The 19604-nt window shown below is 40.4% G+C and overlaps 1 protein-coding gene across 4 annotated transcripts in view; it reads right to left on the reverse strand.

Moving 5' to 3' along the window:
- The window catches only part of CYLD (ubiquitin carboxyl-terminal hydrolase CYLD), a 239003-nt gene that overhangs the window by 78118 nt on the left and 141281 nt on the right, over nt 1-19604 (reverse strand). For all 4 annotated transcript variants that reach the window (XM_068355082.1, XM_068355080.1, XM_068355081.1 and 1 more), the window contains 2 exons: nt 9896-10055; nt 9505-9701 (listed from right to left, as the gene is read on the reverse strand). In XM_068355082.1, the coding sequence (XP_068211183.1) occupies nt 9505-9701; nt 9896-10055 (357 nt within the window). The remainder of the gene's footprint in view (nt 1-9504; nt 9702-9895; nt 10056-19604) is intronic.

Consider the following 19604-nt stretch of genomic DNA (forward strand, 5'->3'; position numbering starts at 1 on the left):
GCCAGAAATATGTCATCAGAGTTCTTTTCTTAAATTTAAGGTAAGATGTACTATTCTCGTAGCTAATGACAAAGACCACTAAAACACTTGATATCGTTACTCGGTATTTCGATGATGGGAATTCTGTAATAAGATTACTCAGTAACACGTAGAAAGGAAATCATTTGGTTTGCCAACGTGCTTCCGCCAGAAATATGACATCACAAGACACCTAACGTAAACTCTACAAAGAATGACTTGCAAAATATGTAAATCCATTTTCTTTTTCATTTTATGCAAATGAAAGAAAATATTCACCAAGCTAAAGTATTTCATTTTCATAATGTAAAAGGAAATATATTATTGTCAAGAAAATATTTGTCCTATTAGTGTACTTTCTTTAGATAAATATCGATCTATTATCAGAGATTAAATAAAACTAGCGTAGAGTCAAATTTACGTTACGTATTACTCATGACAACCGATACAGACCCACGGAATACTTTGTATCGTTACTTGATATTTCGATAATGGGAGTCAATCACTATATTGACGGGTCGTTTTCCGACAGTAAAATGACGTCACCAGACATATGATATGAACTCGACAGATATTAGAATTTTTCTTAATCTACTTTTTACTGAAAATGGATACTGCATGTTATCATTAAAGAAAAATAATAAATTACCAAGAAAAATCAGTTTATTTTTATACAATAAAGTAAATTATTTCCAAGGAAATATTTGACCTCTTAGCGTACTATTTCAAATATACTTGTGACATTATCACCCTGGAAAAAAATACAGTAGTCGTGAAGTCGAATCGTCATGAGTCGCATATGTCGTAAGTCGACAACTACTTGTACGGTACTGTATTGACTTAAATATTAATTGCTATGAATAATGCTAATGAGTGTGTGGAAATATTGCTTGGAGGAATTTTCTTTATCTTCGCTTTTTTCATTTTAATATTCATATTCAAATTTGAAAATTATGCAAAATTTCAAATAACCTTACAATTTAAATTCCTTCCACCAAATTATTATATTCTTATCTCCCTTTTCAACGATGTCTTTAGAATTTAAATATCTTTGTAAATGATGGAGAATAGTAGTTTTGGATGTCAATAACTTTGAAGCTGAGATATTGACCCTCAAAGTTTTGCTACAAGAATATGAAGAAACATATCACAATATCACCATTAAATACTATTTCCATTGTCAATGATAATTAAAAACTATTCTCAATTACTTTAAATGCCTAAGTCACACTCCCCCACATCACAAGGGAGTATTACTCACTCAAGGTGAGGGTATCAGAAGGTGCCACCTCCTGCTTTGTTACTTAGTATAGTCTTACAAGGACTGTCTTTTCCCTATACTGTACTCAGATAGGATTCTTCTTTTGCTTTTAGGCATGATGAGGAAACCTCTACTTTCACTAGCACTATAAATAGCAAGAAAAAAAGTGACCACAGCAAGAGCGAAAGGCTCATCTATTCTTTTCACTAGTGGTTTCTGGTACTCACTCAGGCAATGAGAGAAAGTAATGAGGTTGCCCGACACCAGGAGGCAGTCCTCCAGGAAGTTCAATGCGCTTCCCCTACGTCTGAGTAAACCCAGACATTATATCATCTACGTCATGAACTGCCCTTGGAACATGGCCAAAGCTAGTCCCAGGGTTCACCCCGGAGGGATCCCCACAAGTCACTCCGAGGAGTACTTGTCAGCAACAGCTCATACCCGCCTGCCGAAGCAGAGTGGACGTTGGGGAGAACAGCTGCTGAAGTCAAGACGGTCGCATGCACATGAGACTTTTTCAGTTCTTGACCTACAGAGTCTCGAGGGGGAAGATGGGAATCAACCCCTGGGGATATGTCTGTTCCCGTTGTGCACCCAACCGCAAGAGCTCCTGTGCCCTTTCCTTGCATGGGGAACACATGAGCCCCAGGGAAGCTACAGCGAACGCACAGTGTCATCAGAAAGTGACTCCCTTATGGGGGCGGCTGGTGCTGCTTTGCTAGGGAAAGCAACAGAGGCCCCCAGGAGCATAGGGTTGTCCTGGAGTTAAATGGACACCACTCGTGCTTGACTGACCCCCAGGGGAAGCTGACTAGGCAGAGTCAAGATGGCAAGGTTTCTTCCCTTTCCAGGATGACCCCCAAATAGAAAGAATCCCTCTTAGCCTTCTTCTTCTTCCCGCCCCTGTTAAACATCATCCACTGGGAGGTCGACCACTCCCAACAAACCTGACATAGAGACTCCTGTGTGCAGGAGTGACCCCTACACGCAGAGTAGAGACCTTGAGGATCAATCTCTTCTACTCTCATGAAAGTGCCGCAACGGTGCCCTTCATTGCCGGGACAAACCCGCATGGTTAATAATCCGCACGGGCAGACAGACCCGAAAAGAAAAGTTGTGAGGGAAATTTCTAGCTTTTTAGGCCAGTTATTGGGAAAGTTTTAACTTTTTAGCCCAGTTATTGGAATATTTTATTTGATTTTAACATGGGAGTAAGAAGACTATACACCACCGAGCTGAAATAAAAAGTGACGCTTGTTTAACAGTGCTATCGCCGAATAATATTCCTACATAAAGAATGGAAGGTTTGTATATAGTGCCAGAACAAACTTATTACAGTGGAAGACAATTGTATACTAATAACTTGTTTAAGGAATTTGCATTCTGATAACTTACTTAATCATGCCTACTTTTAAGCTGCTTAAAATAAAAGAGCTTTAGAGTTCAAAATAGGATGGAAAGCTTTAAAAAATATGTTATTTTTATTAATAAAATAAATTTTTGAATATACTTACCCGGTGATTATATAAGCTGCAGCTCTGCTGCCCGACAGAAAAACTCTACGGTCAAAATACGCCAGCGATCGCTATGCAGGAGGGGGTGTACATCAACAGCGCCATCTGTCGAGCAGGTACTTAGTACTCCATGTAAACAAAGAACCAATTTTCTCCTCGGTCCACTGGGTCTCTATTGGGGAGGAAGGGAGGGTCCTTTAATATATAATCACCGGGTAAGTATATTCAAAAATTTATTTTATTAATAAAAATAACATTTTTCAATATTAAACTTAGCCGGTGATTATATAAGCTGAATCACACCCAGGGGGGTGGGTAGAGACCAGCATTACATGTTTACATTATTATGAGCTAAGTATTTTGTATTTCATTTTAGCAGTTATTCAAAATAACAAACATAAAATAAATAAGTACCTGGTAAGGAAGTCGACTTGAACAATTACTCTGCCTTTTTAAGTACGTCTTCCTTACTGAGCCTCGCGATCCTCTTAGGATGCTGAGCGACTCCTAGGAGCTGAAGTATCAAGGGTTGCAACCCATACTAAAGGACCTCATCAAAACCTCTAATCTAGGCGCTTCTCAAGAAAAGAATTTGACCACCCGCCAAATCAACCAGGATGCGAAAGGCTTCTTAGCCTTCCGGACAACCCAAAAAACAACAATAAAAACATTTCAAGAGAAAGATTAAAAAGGTTATGGAATTAGGGGAATGTAGTGGTTGAGCCCTCACCCACTACTGCACTCGCTGCTACGAATGGTCCCAGGGTGTAGCAGTTCTCGTAAAGAGACTGGACATCTTTAAGATAAAAAGACGCGAACACTGACTTGCTTCTCCAATAGGTTGCGTCCATTATACTCTGCAGAGATCTATTTTGTTTAAAGGCCACTGAAGTTGCGACAGCTCTAACTTCATGTGTCCTTACCTTCAGCAAAGCATGGTCTTCCTCATTCAGATGGGAATGAGCTTCTCGTATCAACAGTCTGATATAATAGGAAACTGCATTCTTTGACATAGGTAAAGAAGGTTTCTTAATAGCACACCATAAAGCTTCTGACTGTCCTCGTAAAGGTTTAGTTCGTCTTAAATAGAACTTAAGAGCTCTAACAGGGCATAAGACTCTTTCTAGTTCATTTCCAACCAAATTAGAAAGGCTTGGAATATCGAACGATTTCGGCCAAGGACGAGAAGGTAGTTCGTTTTTGGCTAGAAAACCAAGCTGTAAAGAACAAGTAGCCATTTCAGATGAAAATCCGATGTTCCTGCTGAAGGCGTGTATCTCACCGACTCTTTTAGCTGTTGCTAAGCAGACGAGGAAAAGAGTCTTTAAAGTGAGATCTTTAAAGGAGGCTGATTGTAGTGGCTCGAACCTTTCTGACATAAGGAATCTTAGTACCACGTCTAAATTCCAACCTGGTGTGGCCAAACGACGCTCCTTCGAGGTCTCAAAAGACTTAAGGAGGTCCTGTAGATCTTTGTTGTTAGAAAGATCTAAGCCTCTGTGACGGAAGACTGCTGCCAACATGCTTCTGTAACCTTTGATCGTGGGAGCTGAAAGAGATCTTTCCTTCCTCAGGTATAATAGGAAGTCAGCTATTTGGGTTACAGAGGTACTGGTTGAGGATACTGATACCGACTTGCACCAGCTTCGGAAGACTTCCCACTTCGACTGGTAGACTCTAAGAGTGGATGTCCTCCTTGCTCTAGCAATCGCCCTGGCTGCCTCCTTCGAAAAGCCTCTAGCTCTCGAGAGTCTTTCGATAGTCTGAAGGCAGTCAGACGAAGAGCGTGGAGGCTTGGGTGTACCTTCTTTACGTGTGGCTGACGTAGAAGGTCCACTCTTAGAGGAAGTGTTCTGGGAACGTCACCAGCCATTGAAGTACCTCGGTGAACCATTCTCTCGCGGGCCAGAGGGGAGCAACTAACGTCAACCTTGTCCCTTCGTGAGAGGCGAACTTCTGCAGTACCTTGTTGACAATCTTGAACGGGGGGAATGCATAAAGGTCTAGATGGGACCAATCCAGTAGAAAAGCATCTATATGAACTGCTGCTGGGTCCGGGATTGGCGAGCAATAATTTGGGAGCCTCTTGGTCATCGAGGTTGCAAAGAGATCTATGGTAGGTTGGCCCCATGTGGCCCATAGTCTCTTGCACACATTCTTGTGTAGGGTCCATTCTGTTGGGATGATTTGACCCTTCCGACTGAGGCAGTCCGCCATGACATTCATGTTGCCTTGAATGAACCTCGTTACTAGAGACAGGTTTAGATCTCTTGACCAGGTGAGGAGGTCCCTTGCAATCTCGTACAACGTCATAGAATGGGTCCCTCCTTGCTTGGAGATGTACGCCAAGGCCGTGGTGTTGTCTGAGTTCACCTCCACCACCTTGCCTAGAAGGAGAGACTTGAAGCTTTTCAAGGCCAGATGAACTGCCAGTAGCTCCTTGCAGTTGATATGTAACGCTCTTTGATTCGAGTTCCAACTTCCCGAGCATTCCCGACCGTCTAATGTCGCACCCCAGCCCGTGTCCGATGCGTCCGAGAAGAGAACGTGGTTGGGGGTCTGAACAGCCAGGGGCAGACCCTCTCTGAGGTAGATGTTGTCCTTCCACCAAGTCAGTGATGACTTCATCTTCTCGGAAATGGGGATCGAGACCGCTTCTAGCGTCTTGTCCTTTCTCCAGTGAACAGCTAGGTGAAATTGAAGGGGACGGAGGTGCAGTCTCCCTAACGCAATGAACTGGTCCAGGGATGAAAGCGTCCCTATCAGACTCATCCACTGTCTGACTGAACATCGGTCCTTCTTTAGCATGTTCTGGATGCATCCTTGGGCTTGACTTGTTCTGGGGGCCGACGGAAAAGCCCGAAAAGCTTGACTGTGAATCTCCATCCATAAGTACACTATAGTTTGGGATGGGACCAGTTGGGACTTTTCCATATTGACCAGGAGACCCAATTCCTTGGTCAGATCTAGAGTCCACTTTAGATTCTCCAGACAGCGACGACTGGAAGAAGCTCTTAGAAGCCAGTCGTCCAAATAGAGGGAGGCTCTGATGTCCGCTAAATGCAGGAATTTGGCAATATTCCTCATCAGTTTCGTAAAGACAAGAGGCGCCGTGCTTAGGCCAAAGCACAGGGCTTGAAATTGGTAGACAACCTTCCCGAAAACGAACCTTAGAAAAGGTTGGGAATCTGGGTGGATGGGGACGTGAAAGTAAGCGTCCTTTAGGTCTAAAGAGACCATCCAGTCTTCCTTCCTGACCGCTGCTAGAACAGACTTTGTCGTCTCCATGGCGAACGTCTGCTTTGTGACAAAGACATTCAGAGCACTGACGTCTAGCACCGGTCTCCACCCTCCTGTCTTCTTTACCACTAAGAAGAGACGGTTGTAGAAGCCCGGGGATTGATGGTCCCGGACTTTGACTACCGCTCCCTTTTCTAGTAAGAGAGACACCTCTTGCTTCAAAGCTAGTCTCTTGTCCTCCTCTCTGTACCTGGGAGAGAGGTCGATGGGAGACGTTGCTAGAGGGGGCTTGCGCATAAACGGGATCTTGTACCCTTCTCTGAGCAACTTCACAGATTGTGCATCTGCGCCCCTGTTCTCCCAGGACTGCCAGTAGTTCTTGAGTCTGGCTCCCACTGCTGTCTGAAGAAGGTGGCAGTCAGACTCTGCCTTTAAAGGACTTGGTACCTTTCTTCTTAATCCCACGTCTCCCTTCGGCACGAGCACCTCCTCTGCTGGAGGCTCTGCCACGAAAGGGCGGAATAAATCTGGACGCTGGAGTGTCCATCCTGGGTCTAGACACGGTAGGCAAAGGGGTGGCTTTGCGGGCAGATGACGCAACCAGGTCATGCGTGTCTTTTTTAATCAAGGAGGCAGCAATCTCCTTGATCAACTCCTCTGGGAAAAGGCACTTTGAGAGAGGAGCAAACATAAGTTCCGATCTCTGACATTGTGTTACTCCAGCTGACAAGGAGGAGCAAAGGTTTTCCCGTTTCTTGAGGACCCCGGAAACGAACGAAGCCGCAAGCTCACTGGAACCGTCCCGTATGGCCTTGTCCATGCAGGACATAATGAGCATGGAAGTTTCCTTGTCAGAAGGGGAGGTCTTCCTGCTCAACGCTCCCAAACACCAATCCAAAAAGTTAAAAACCTCGAAGGCTCTGAACACTCCTTTCATCAGATGGTCTAAGTCTGAAGGAGTCCAACAAATCTTGGAGCGTCTCATGGCTAGCCTGCGGGGAGAGTCTACTAGACTTGAGAAGTCGCCCTGGGCAGAGGCAGGAACTCCCAAGCCGAGAACTTCTCCCGTGGCATACCAGACGCTCGATCTGGAAGCGAGTTTCGCAGGGGGAAACAAGAATGCTGTCTTCCCAAGGTGCTTTTTGGACTGCATCCAATCTCCCAACACTCTTAAAGCTCTCTTAGACGAGCGGGCGAGGACGAGCTTCGTAAAGGCAGGCGCGGATGACTGCGTGCCTAAAGCGAACTCAGATGGAGGAGAGCGTGGGGCTGCAGAAACAAACTGATCAGGATACATCTCCTTGAACAGTGCAAGAACCTTCCTAAAGTCCAAGGAGGGAGGCGTGGTCTTGGGTTCCTCGATGTCCGTATGCGGGTCGTCAAAGTGTGCAGCGTCGTCATCATCAGAGAGTCCATCGTCTGAATACTGAGGAGGAAGCGGCAAAGGAGTAGGAATTGGCTGGTCAGCTGAGTCCGGCAGCACGGGTGCATGCGTGACTGCACTGGACGCAACGTCATGGAACTGTTGGCCAGTCTGTGAGCTGGCAACAACCATAGCAGCGCGGGGGCGCCAAGCGTCTACTCCTGACTGTCTAGTCTGCTGTGGGCGAGTAGCGGTAACCACACTGGGTTGCGGAGGTTGACGCACCGCATCAAAACAAAACAACTTAGGTTGTTGTTGTAACTCGAACGTCAACGGAGGGTTCCGTGCGTCGCTGAACGTCAACATGCGGCTGGCAGGGTACACTGCGCATGGGTGGCGGGACTCTCACAGCTGGAGTGCGGGAGAAGGTAGCCTCAGCGTCCACTGGACGCACAACCGTGGTTGGTTGTAGGCTAACGGGTGGTGCAGCGTCAACCTTCTCCGCACGAAAGTCCTGCATTAATGATGTTAACTGCGTCTGCATGGTCTGCAGCAAAGACCACTTAGGGTCTACAGTAGCAGGTGCGGCAACAGACGGTGTTACTGCCTGTTGCGGTACCGCTTTGCCTCTCTTAGGAGGTGTGCAGTCATCGGAAGACTGCAGCGAGTCCGAACTGACCCAGTGGCTACAGCTGGGCCGTTGGACTTGCGCGGAAGGGACCGACTTGCGTTTAAGAGGCCGTGAGACCTTGGTCCATTGTTTCTTCCGAGAAACATCTTCCGCAGACGAGGAATAAATGGGCTCTCTCGTCTTCTTGTGGGTGGAGCGATCTTGGTAAGATACGTCCGAAACCACGGAGGGAACGTCTGTCCGCTGATTAAAGCCTGTCGAACCCTTTGGTCGTACGACATTGCTTCTCCCCTGGGCTTGGGAGCTTGCAAGAGGTCCCGGACTGGGAGGACGACAGGCACGAACAGACGCACCCTCAAGCGCAACACTAACACTTTCCACAACACTACCACTCACTTTGTCACTACCCACTGCACTCTTACCCTTCAACTCCTTGACGTCTGCCATGAGTTGGTTACGGTCACTCGCCAATGACTCGACTCTCTCACCCAGAGCCTGGATGGCACGCATCATATCTGCCATCGAAGGTTGTTGAGTGCTAGAAGGGGGATCAGGAGCAACCACTACAGGGGAAGGAATAGGTTGTGGGGCATGAGGAGAGGAAATATCAACGGAGCGAGATGAACTTCTCCTGACTCTATCTCTCTCTAGCCTACGTGAATATTTCAGGAATTTGAGAAAATCGAATTCCGAAAGCCCAACGCATTCCTCACATCGATCTTCCAATTGACAGGTTTTATCCCGACAATTGGAACAAACGGTGTGCGGATCGATAGAGGCCTTCGGAAGACGCCTTGAACAGTCCCTAGCACTACACTTTCTGTATTTAGGGACTTGAGAAGGGTCAGCCATCTTGAATTAGTCAAAGGGGAATTCAAAATCTATCCAAGTCGTCAACAAATAATCCAAAAATCAATAAAAGAATGCAAGGATGTATTGAAGATAACCTCTGCAAAGCGAAAGCTAATAACTAGAAATGTGTACTTCACCAAAATCTGTGAAAACCAATCCAGTAAGCAACAGCGAATTTAGTAGGTCTTGCCGGTGGCACGACAGAGAGAAAATTGGTTCTTTGTTTACATGGAGTACTAAGTACCTGCTCGACAGATGGCGCTGTTGATGTACACCCCCTCCTGCATAGCGATCGCTGGCGTATTTTGACCGTAGAGTTTTTCTGTCGGGCAGCAGAGCTGCAGCTTATATAATCACCGGCTAAGTTTAATATTGAAAAGTAAGGTATACAATAAGCACTTACAGTTAAGGAAAATTATCATGGCTAAATTTGCGAAAGTGATAAGATGAAATTAAACATATAACATATTCTCTACGACAAATCAATAACAATCTAATATACATGCGGTAGGCTTTCAACCACAAAATAAGCTAAATATTTCTCAGCAAAAAAGAGAATATTACACCCTATATCATTGAATAAAGGCTTTAAATGTGTAGCAAACTTAATGAAAAAATACATCACCTTTTTCTTCTGTTGTAAGGCCCCGAACAGATGAGAGATGATCTAACATAGTACGCAACTTCATTATTCTATCAGCACGCACAAAGAGATTAGCACGAAGGGGATTAACTATTTCTTCACGTAGCACTCTTTGAACTTCATTATATTCTTTTATATCATGTGGAGTAGGGGGACGGAACAGTAGGTTGTCAAAAACACTGTTGAGAAAAATAAATATAATTTCCTGATAACCAAGATAAACCACTTAAGATTACAAACAAAAACATCTCACCATCCAAATTCACTGTTCCCATGAAATTTTCTAAAGCCATCAAACATGCAAAGTATAATCTATTTATATGGATGTTATGACTTTTTTCACTAATTAAAGGAAATGAATATATTTACCTACCTTGTAAATGCAAACATACTAAAGAGGGTAGCATCTAAGTAACAAGAATTCTGATGACCTTGGATACCACGATTTTTTCCAAACATAGCCTGCACCTCTTCTTGAGTTGAGAGGGGAGGTACACTTCCACCTACTGGCTGGCAATCCATGCTACCAAATGCTGAAATTCAAATTGTAAAAAGATATATAATATTTCCAAGTTTATTTTTCCTCTCATGACAAAATATGTCGTAGCCATATACATCATCATATCCTTTCCTGTCAGTCTAACTTGTGTACACAAGCTTAAGACTAATGACGAGTGAGAGAGTGAGTTATGTTTGGTGATTATTAAATTTTCATATAAAAATCACTAAAATATGTGAAATAAGAGGAATGAAAGTCCTCAAATCCTTTACTGCTAATACATTTATATGTATACTGTATATTCTTTTTTGTATCATACATCAGAGAATGAACTTGGATCTATCTACATCATTCCATACCATAATTTTTTTAAGGTTTTCACGATGGGGAACAATGGGGAAAGTACAGGAAAATAACTTCTTAAAAGAATGTTGAGAACACTTATCAATTAAGAATTTCAAATATATTACAGTAAATAAATTACTGGGTAAACTACTTAGATTTAAAACACTTTACTATTCAAGATAAATGCTATGCTTTCATAATCAAAAATAAATTTTCATAAAAATCCATCAATTTGTAATCTTCAATGCCCCTTTGTCTATTAAACAAATGAAAAATTGTCCATGCATAAGCCACCTAAAATCACAGGTAAGAATCAACTACCTATTCACAGTCCATTTTGTCTGACTACAAGGCAAGTAAGAAACAGGGTCTGGGGAAAGGAAACTAAAATTATGACTGATGGATTTGCAAGATAGAAAAAGAGTATTTTGTACAAAAGAAAATTTTGCTTCCTCATAAATCAATCATTATAACTATTTCAAATAGGAATTTAGGAGGCAGGCAGGGGTCCCAAACATTCCAAGTTGTGTACAAGAACCTGCAGGAATCTGGAGAGCACTTGAGAGACAGCGTAAGAAACCAATGCTTGGTTATCTCAGAAGTTTACTAATTAGTGTGTAAAACCCAAATAGAGTAACAAAAGGTGCTTGTACTGTTAACCTTCAGGAACATTACTGAAAATTCCTATGAGATGTAGCATTCATGTGAAATGTGCCCTAAAAGCTAGTAACCTCAAAATATGTCTCCTGCATGGCATAAAAGAAGGGATGAAGGTGAAGACACTCAAACTTTTTCTTCCAAAGATAAAACTTGGCCTGCTGCAATTTTCCACCCACTGAGGTTGTCACACCATTTAATTGTTAAATCTCTTGGGTAAGATTTAGAAAAGTAGACTGGCATAGCCAGATACAGTATCAGCATTCAAAAGATATACCATTATCTATTTCATGCACGTGGAAAAGGACTTTTGTGGTCATGATAAGATACATCCATTTTATGCACATGGAAGAGGACTCTTGTGGGCTCCATTTCATCAGTTGCATTGTATCATCTGATACATCCTTATACACTCTCAGGATAACTTATCATAACCAATATGATAAAACAGTATTCGATTATTGCTTTTTCTCTAACATATGGATTGAAAAAATCTGAAATTGTTGCTACAATAGAAAGGGCCTTGGTTCTCCACAAGTAACGAAGAATGGTTTTTACTAGACAGAAAAGAAAACCATCCTCTGTGCCCAAGACCAAGAGCAGGGAAGAAATGACAAAGGGAGCAGTCATACATTTCTGACAACTAGTCATTTAATTCTAAACCTATCAATCTGAAGTAGATGATAGACCAACAGATGATGAACCTCTGACAGGTGTACCTGCCCAACAGCGCATATGATTCTCATGCATTTCTTAGTAGATACTATCGGAAGCATTCTCTTCCTCACAAGCTCCAAAAACAAACAATGGAGTCGTCTGTATGGCAGCTTGGAAAAACTTTTAAGAACAAAAGAAGATTTTGTGGAGCATTTACCAATATATTCAATAAACTGAAAAGTTCAGATCATCACATTTTTAAAATGACTTTAGTAAAATACAGAAGTAAATACTAAGGGGCTATTTCAAATAAATTATGAATTACTACTGTAAAGGGAAAAATGTAAATGAAGTATAAGAATAGTTAATATAGTGGCTGGTTCTTACTTGTGCTTCAAGGTGGTGCATGCCTGAACTTTTTCCTTATTTTGTGTAAAAAAAAAAGAAAAAAAAAAGGTTTTGATTCTTGGGACATTTGAGACAGCGGATGTTGACCAGTTATGATTGATGGGATTGTAAAGAAAAAAACACCGATATAGGCAATCACAAAATAGGAATACTATGTATGCACTAAAATCTTCCCTAATAATGGAATTTTCATAGTAAAATTTATTTCTATACTCACCTGATGTTTATATTGCTTTTCTCTGGGAGCTCAGTTTTGTCTATATTTACCCCTAAAACTAAAACATTTTCAGTTTTCTTTCCTTTCAATAGACTTATGGCTCTAGGAAATTAATGAGATATTCTAGAAGTTAATAGCAACCACTGACAGTTTGTTAAAGCCACAGGTCCTTTGTCTTTTCTGTTAAAACTATTCCCTATCCTCTTGACAGGAGAAATAGGTGGCCATGTATAAGTTCATCAATTGAGCATAAAAATTTATTTCATTATTAAAATTGTTTATTTCTATGAACCTCCCAAGATATCTATATTGCTGACTTCCCCACACTGGTGGAGGATGGTCACCAGTGAAGGAAATATAGGTCATTTATAGCCATAAAATAATCAAAATTATTAACATTCTATAGACACGTGTAGTCTAGTTTATTGCTAACAAAACATCTCTAAAATCATTTTGAAATACGGAACGCCATATTTTTTCCTATTTACTTGTTTAAATAACTTTAAGGTCCTGTAGCTACAATTGAAAATTCTTTAAATTACAAATAAACATTTTCAATACTTATAAAACTCAGCACATCTCTGTGTATAGTAGGCTTAAGTACTCAATAAGAACTGGAATTGCTGGTCTTTTATTGAATACGAGACAACAATCTATTGATTGTATCCACCACTAAGTTGAAAAACTATGGGAAATAAAGTCTTTGAAGCAGACACTTCTACAAATTTGGAAGAATAAGAAGTTTCTAAACTTCCCTTAACTTATTCAGGTATTTCTTACAACTTAGTTTACGAAAGGTTTGAAAAGGAGATAATTCCTCATTTTCCAGGCTGGTGCTGTGCTTTATTCCTCTTCACATTCCTGCGCTACATGTTGAACCGAAGGAGAATCAGTCGAATACCACTGCTGTGCAGGTGTGCAGAGGAATAGTTTTTGCAGTAGATGTACTAGCATCTAGATTTGCCCAGCTAGTTAACCTGTGATGAGCTAGTGGCTGAGCTTACAAGTGAACAGAGCAGATTCAACTGAAACATGATGAAAATGATCGACTATAGTTGAAACTTTGTTTTCCCCATCAGACTTTAAGGGAATCATACAATATGCCAAGCCATCCATAAGTAATACGAGGTTGCTTAGGAGCGCTTAATTTAGCAAGTGGAGGGTTATTAAGATCCAGACTATCGACTCGGTCTTCTGCCTCACAATAGTGTTGTTTAATTGAGTGACTACAATTGTGGCATTGCAAGGATTTAGTAGCAAAAGATTCTAAAGCAAGTAAAGAATTTGAGGCTCTTTGAGAGGCTTTCAAATCTGTACTGTACAAGTGAATTTTCTGAGACTTTACTGAAAGAAACTCTTAAGACTAGACTAAAATGGGGTAGTTAGTTTAGGTTTGACAAAATGGGGGGGGGTCGTACCAGAATTACCCTTTTTTAGAGAGGATGCACTTGACTTCTGAACTTTAACAAAGAAACCTAGTGATGCCAAGAGCTTATGAAGCTCATCGCTATAAACAATTGGAAGATTATGTGAATTGTCTAAAGGTCGTGTGTCATTGTTGTCATCCAAGCTATAATCAAGTTGCCTAGACTTCCCTGGATTTTTGCCTGAACAAAAAGCAAGTTCCCTTTTGTCCCTTGGACTGTCAACTTGATCAGCAACCATTGAAATGTACTTTTCCATGAGAGGAACCGTGAGAGAAATACACTCTTCCCAACGGTTATCCAAGTCACAGTATTGGCCCCAACAATATACACAAAGGGAATGTGGATCATGATCTACCAGAAACAAGTCTCTTGAACAGTTCACACAGTAACTGCTAACAAATCCAGGATATACATCTTAATGAGCACCTGTATTTATTGAATGGAAAGAAAATGTGAATATTTAGAATTCTTTTAAATTTCACAGGCAAGTGAAAATTTAACCAAATTTCTAAAGAAGCAATATGAACAACACGGGAGTTCCATACAAATAATATTATTTGACTAAACCCAAAAATGTTATAAGAACACATCACTAAAAATCGCCCTAAGACCTAAAGCTGAGCTTTCGTGATAAACACAGAGAGAGAGAGAGAGAGAGAGAGAGAGAGAGAGAGAGAGAGAGAGAGAGAGAGAGAGAGAGAGAGAGAGAGAGAGAGAGAGCTATATATATATGTGTGCATTTCACAGTATATCTCCATATGTCTGACTCTATGGCAACGATGGACGACCCATTGAGATACTACCGCTACAGAGTCATTGAATCCTTTGACTTGCCAGACAGTACTAGACTGGATCCCTCTCTCTAGTTACCACTCATTTTTTCTTTGCCTTCACATATATCGAATAGTCTGGCCTATTCTTTACACATTCTCATCTTTCCTCATACACCTGACAACACTGAAATTACCAAACAATTCCTCTTTGTTCAAGGGGCTAATTACTGTACTGTAATTGTTCGGTGGCTACTTTCCTCTTGGTGAAGGTAGAAGAGAGACTTTAGCTATGGAAAGCAGCTCTTCTAAGAGGACACTCCCAAATCAAACCATTGTTCTCTAGTCTTGGGTAGTGCCATGGCCTCTGTACCATGTTCTTTCACTGTCTTGGGTTAGAGTTCTCTTGCTTGAGGGTACACTCAAGCACACTATTCTAGCTTATTTTTTTCCTCTTTTTTTTTTAAAAGGTGTGTTGGGCAGACTTAATAGAAAGGCCATGGATGCCTGGTGGTTTATCAAGAGGTTGTCTTTTCCTTATCTGATTCTTTTTCTTTTCAAAATTATCCTTACTGTCCTCCCTTCAGCCGACACACCATGCAAGGCAAAATACCCTCCAGGATAGCTACATCAACTGAAGGGAGGACAGTAAGGATGGTTTTGAAAAGAAAAAGAATCGGATAAGGAAAAAACAACCTCTTGATAAACCAAGAGGCATCCATGGCCTTTCTATTAAATCTGCCCAACACACCATTTCAAAAACACAAGAGGAAAAAAAAAAATAAGATAGAATAGTGTGCTCAAGTGTACCCTCAAGCAAGAGAACTCTAACCAAAGACGGTAAAAGAACCCTAACCCAAGACAGTGAATGAATGTTTCAATGGTTGTTGATCAAGTTGACAGTTCAAGGGACTGTTGACCAGTTTTTCCAACTTTTTCTATAGTCTTTATGGGTTTGATCAATCACTTTATTTATATTTCTGTACATATTGTTTTTGTGAACATTCTTGTTAATTTAGTTTTAAAGTATGATGTATCTTTTTATTACCATTAATTCTAATACTGTCTGGAGACATTGGGCAAAATTCAGGACCAGTACATCCTAGATTTTGTCAATGCTATCTACTGTATTGCAGTATTCGTGGACTTCATGAAAATGATCAAGAGCTCACAGTTGCATCCAGACAGTATGATGTTCTTTTGTGCTCAGAAACTTTGGTTTCAAATGTTAGGCACTCATCTGATCTCCTTAAAACTGGTTTTAAGAAGCCAATAATGTTGAAACACAATGTTATCCCTAGGCCCAGGGGAATGGCGGTGTATATCAAGACTGAATACCTTGCTTCTCAGAAGTCCTGCTATGAATGTCGATGTCATGAGATTCAGGTAATAAAAGTTTGTGGTAGGCATAACAACTTCTATTTGTGTTCGATCTACCTGAATCCAGACATGGATGATTCTATCTTTGATTGTCTTCTTACCATTATGACTAAGATACATGGAGATGATAGAAAGGCCTCTCTTTTCTTTGATGGTGATTTCAATGCTAACCATAGGGCGTGGTTAAATTCTGTTCCCCTACCGATCACCATGGCTTAAGAGTTTTAGACTTTACCTCTGAATCATGCTGTGAGCAAATCATAAGAGAAGCTACTCACAGGTCTGGTAACTGTTTGGACCTCATATAAACAGACTCTCCTGGTGTTAGAACAAGTAAGGTTGGTTCTCCAGCTGGGACATCTGATCATGCATTGATTTCATTAGTAGTAAAGACTGAGCAGCCTGTCCCTGATGTATCATACTCACGTAAGATTTATATTAAATCTCAAGCAGACTGGAATGGAATTTTGCATGATATCTTGGCCTTGAACTGGTCACAATTGTATAGTAATGCTGATCCTGTTGTCCCTTTGAATGAGAACCTGGTCAACATAATTGATAGGCGTATCTCTTCGTGTGTGCTAAGATACCGAGAGAAGGGTATACCATGGTTCAAGGATGATTGTAGATGTGCTTATAAGGAGAAGAAGGACGCCTATCATCTTTGACAGGGTAACAGATCAGATTTGACCTGGAATAACTATACTCAAGAGCTTTTGCTCAGCGAGTTTATGTTTCAACTGAAAAGGAATACAATTTAACCATACAAGAAACCCTTTCTGGTAAAACACAGGAACACAAGTGGTGAACTACCCTTAAATCTGCACTCTTTGGTGTAGATGCAACAGTTCCTCCTCTACTTAAACCAAATGGCTCGTCACTCACTGTCCAAAGGAAAAGGTGACCCTTTTTTGCTGATGTGTCAGACAGTAAGCAGAGTAATGAGAAATTCGAACTTCCTCATTCCTGTTTTCCTGAGGCTAACCCAACTAGTTTAGCTTTTCAATCTTGTGAAATTAAAGCTCTGTTGATGGACCTTAATGCTTATGAAGGTGTAGATCCAAATGGTATTTTTCCTTTGTTTTTTATAAAGACTGCAGATTTCTTAGTTCCAAAGTTATCTGTTATTTTGCTCAAGTTAGCAAGAAGAGAAGCTTTTAGCCCTTGTTGGAGAATTGGTAATGTTACTCTACTATGTAACTGCATTTGTAGTAGCTCAAGTCCAACTTATTACTGCCCAATTTCCATAACTCCCATATTAGCTAAAATTTTTAATGTCTTTTGGCAAAGCATCTAAATAGGTTTGCTGAAGGTAATCATCTGTTCCCTAGTTTGCAATTTAGTTTTTGTAAAGGCCTTGGAGTATGTGATGCCCTTCTTACAATCTCCAATGCTGTATCGAAATCCCTTGATTATGCTCAGGAAGTTCGTATGATTGGCCTTGATTTTAGTCCTGCCTTTGACCGTGTTAATAATGAGGCCCTTCTTTTCATACTCAAACAGTTGGGAGTGGGTGGGTTGTTAATTAGCATCATGTCTGAATTTTCAAGTAATAGATTGCAAAGAGTTGTTGTTGATGGGCACCATATTGAGTATAGGAATGTGATATCTGGTGTTCCTCAGGGTAGTGTTCTTGGCCCATTACTTTTCATACTATATACACATGACATGGGGTTTGGCCTAGAAAACAAGCTTGTTGCATATGCACATGATGCTACTCTTTGCATCAATTCCATCTCCGGAATGTAGATCTGGGGTTGCTGAATCCCTTCATAGAGATCTAGCTAAAATTAGAGCATGGTGCAAATTCTGGGATATGTAGTTGAATCCTAACAAAACTCAAAGTATGATTATAAGTAGGTCAAGGACAGTGGCTCCTCAACATCCGGATCTCAGCATTGATAATGTTTCTTTACCTTTGTATGACTTTTAAATTTTTTGGTGTGATTCTCAATAGAAAATTTACTTTTGAGAAACACATTAGGTCTGTGTATTCTTCAATTGCACAAAAAATTGGCTTATTGAGAGAAGTATTTTAAGATTTTTGGTGATTAATTTATTTTTAAGTGTATTAATTCTTTCACTTTGTTTCGAGTATTGTTCTGCTGTCTAGTCTTCAGCTGCTGATTCTCATCTTAATTTGTTGGAGAGGAACTTACAGTCTATTAAATTTCTTATTTCTGATCTAGATATTAAGTGGCACCATCATTCAATTAGTTCATTATGTATGTTGCATAAGATTATTTTATAATCAGGACCATCCTTTACATTCAGATCTTCCCGGACAGTTCCATCCTGTTTGTAACATTAGGTATGTAGTTAATCCTATTAGCCAGGGCTTCTCTATCATGAGACTCAATACTACACAGTACTCTACAAGTTTTATTCCAGCTGTGACCAAGTTGTGGAATGATCTTCCTAATCCGGGAGCTGAATCAGTAGAACTTCAAAAGTTCAAACTTGTTGTAAAAGTTGAACAGGTAGACATAAGTTTTTTATAGTTTATAAATGAAATATGTTTTGATGATGATGTTTTTATTTCATGTTATTTGTTCAATACTTCTTATATTGTTTATTTATTTCCTTATTTTCTTTCCTCACTGGGCTATTTTTCCTTGCTAGAGCCCTTACGCTTATAACATCTTGCTTTTCCAACTAGGGTTGTAGCTTAGCTATTAATACTAATGATAATAATAATTACAGGTTTCGTGGTGTGACAAAGTAATTTAGATGTTTTCACTTTTAAGTATATGATGAAACGATATGGCAAAATAACATGGGAAAAAGTTATTTTTTACCATCTATTTGTAATTGTATCATCTTTGCATTCCTATGGCATTAAATCATTTATATCTTATTTCTGCTTGCAAATTGTAGACATGAACCAATGCTGCTGTAAACTTGCTTGTGTAAGTGTGACTGAATCCTTTTCTTTGATAGAATAAAACTAAAAATAGGGTCTGTTGCCATTATCAATCCCGAATATAAAACCTTCTGAGTTGGAACCAGAAGTGTCTTCTTGAATAGACCAGGTTCCCAACTGTTCCTGTAACCTGAGCAACTATACTTGTTTATCCAAAATACATTAATGACTCAAAAACAGCCAATTGTCTGGGTATAAAAATTCATGGCCCCAGAACCCTTTACTATTTTGAAATGGGGGTGGTGAACACTCGAGAAACTATCCTGAGACCAAAACAGGAACTCGAATTGGTAAACCTTGACTCATTGACAAAACTAAGGTATTTTTACATTTGAAATGAATAGGTTGTAAAAAGAGGCCTCTGAAAGTCTATTGTAAACATCCAATCTTACTTTATCAACTCCAGAACTGTTGAGGGAGTTTCCTTAGAAAACTTTTGAAGAACTATAAAGTTGGAGAGGGTCAAGACCTCTGCAACTGGTCTCCAATCCCATGAAGCTTTGGAAACTAGGAATAACCCATTGGGAACCTGGTCTATTTAAGAAGGCACTTATGGTTCCAACTCAGATGATTTTATATTTGGGAATGATAATGGAAACGGTTCCTCTTTTAGTTTTTTTTTTTCTATCAAAGAAAAGAGATACGAGCATTATATCAGAAAATAAAAATTTTTGTCTCGTAAGAACTGTTCAGTATTATTCGGACAAAATTACAAACAGGGGTAGTGTTCCTAATCTATTTTAGAGATTACAATTCTAAATTGTCATCTGAACAAAAAATACACTCTTTACTTGTTAAA

The sequence above is a fragment of the Palaemon carinicauda genome, chromosome 31 (assembly GCF_036898095.1).
Source record: "Palaemon carinicauda isolate YSFRI2023 chromosome 31, ASM3689809v2, whole genome shotgun sequence".
NCBI lineage: Eukaryota > Metazoa > Arthropoda > Malacostraca > Decapoda > Palaemonidae > Palaemon > Palaemon carinicauda.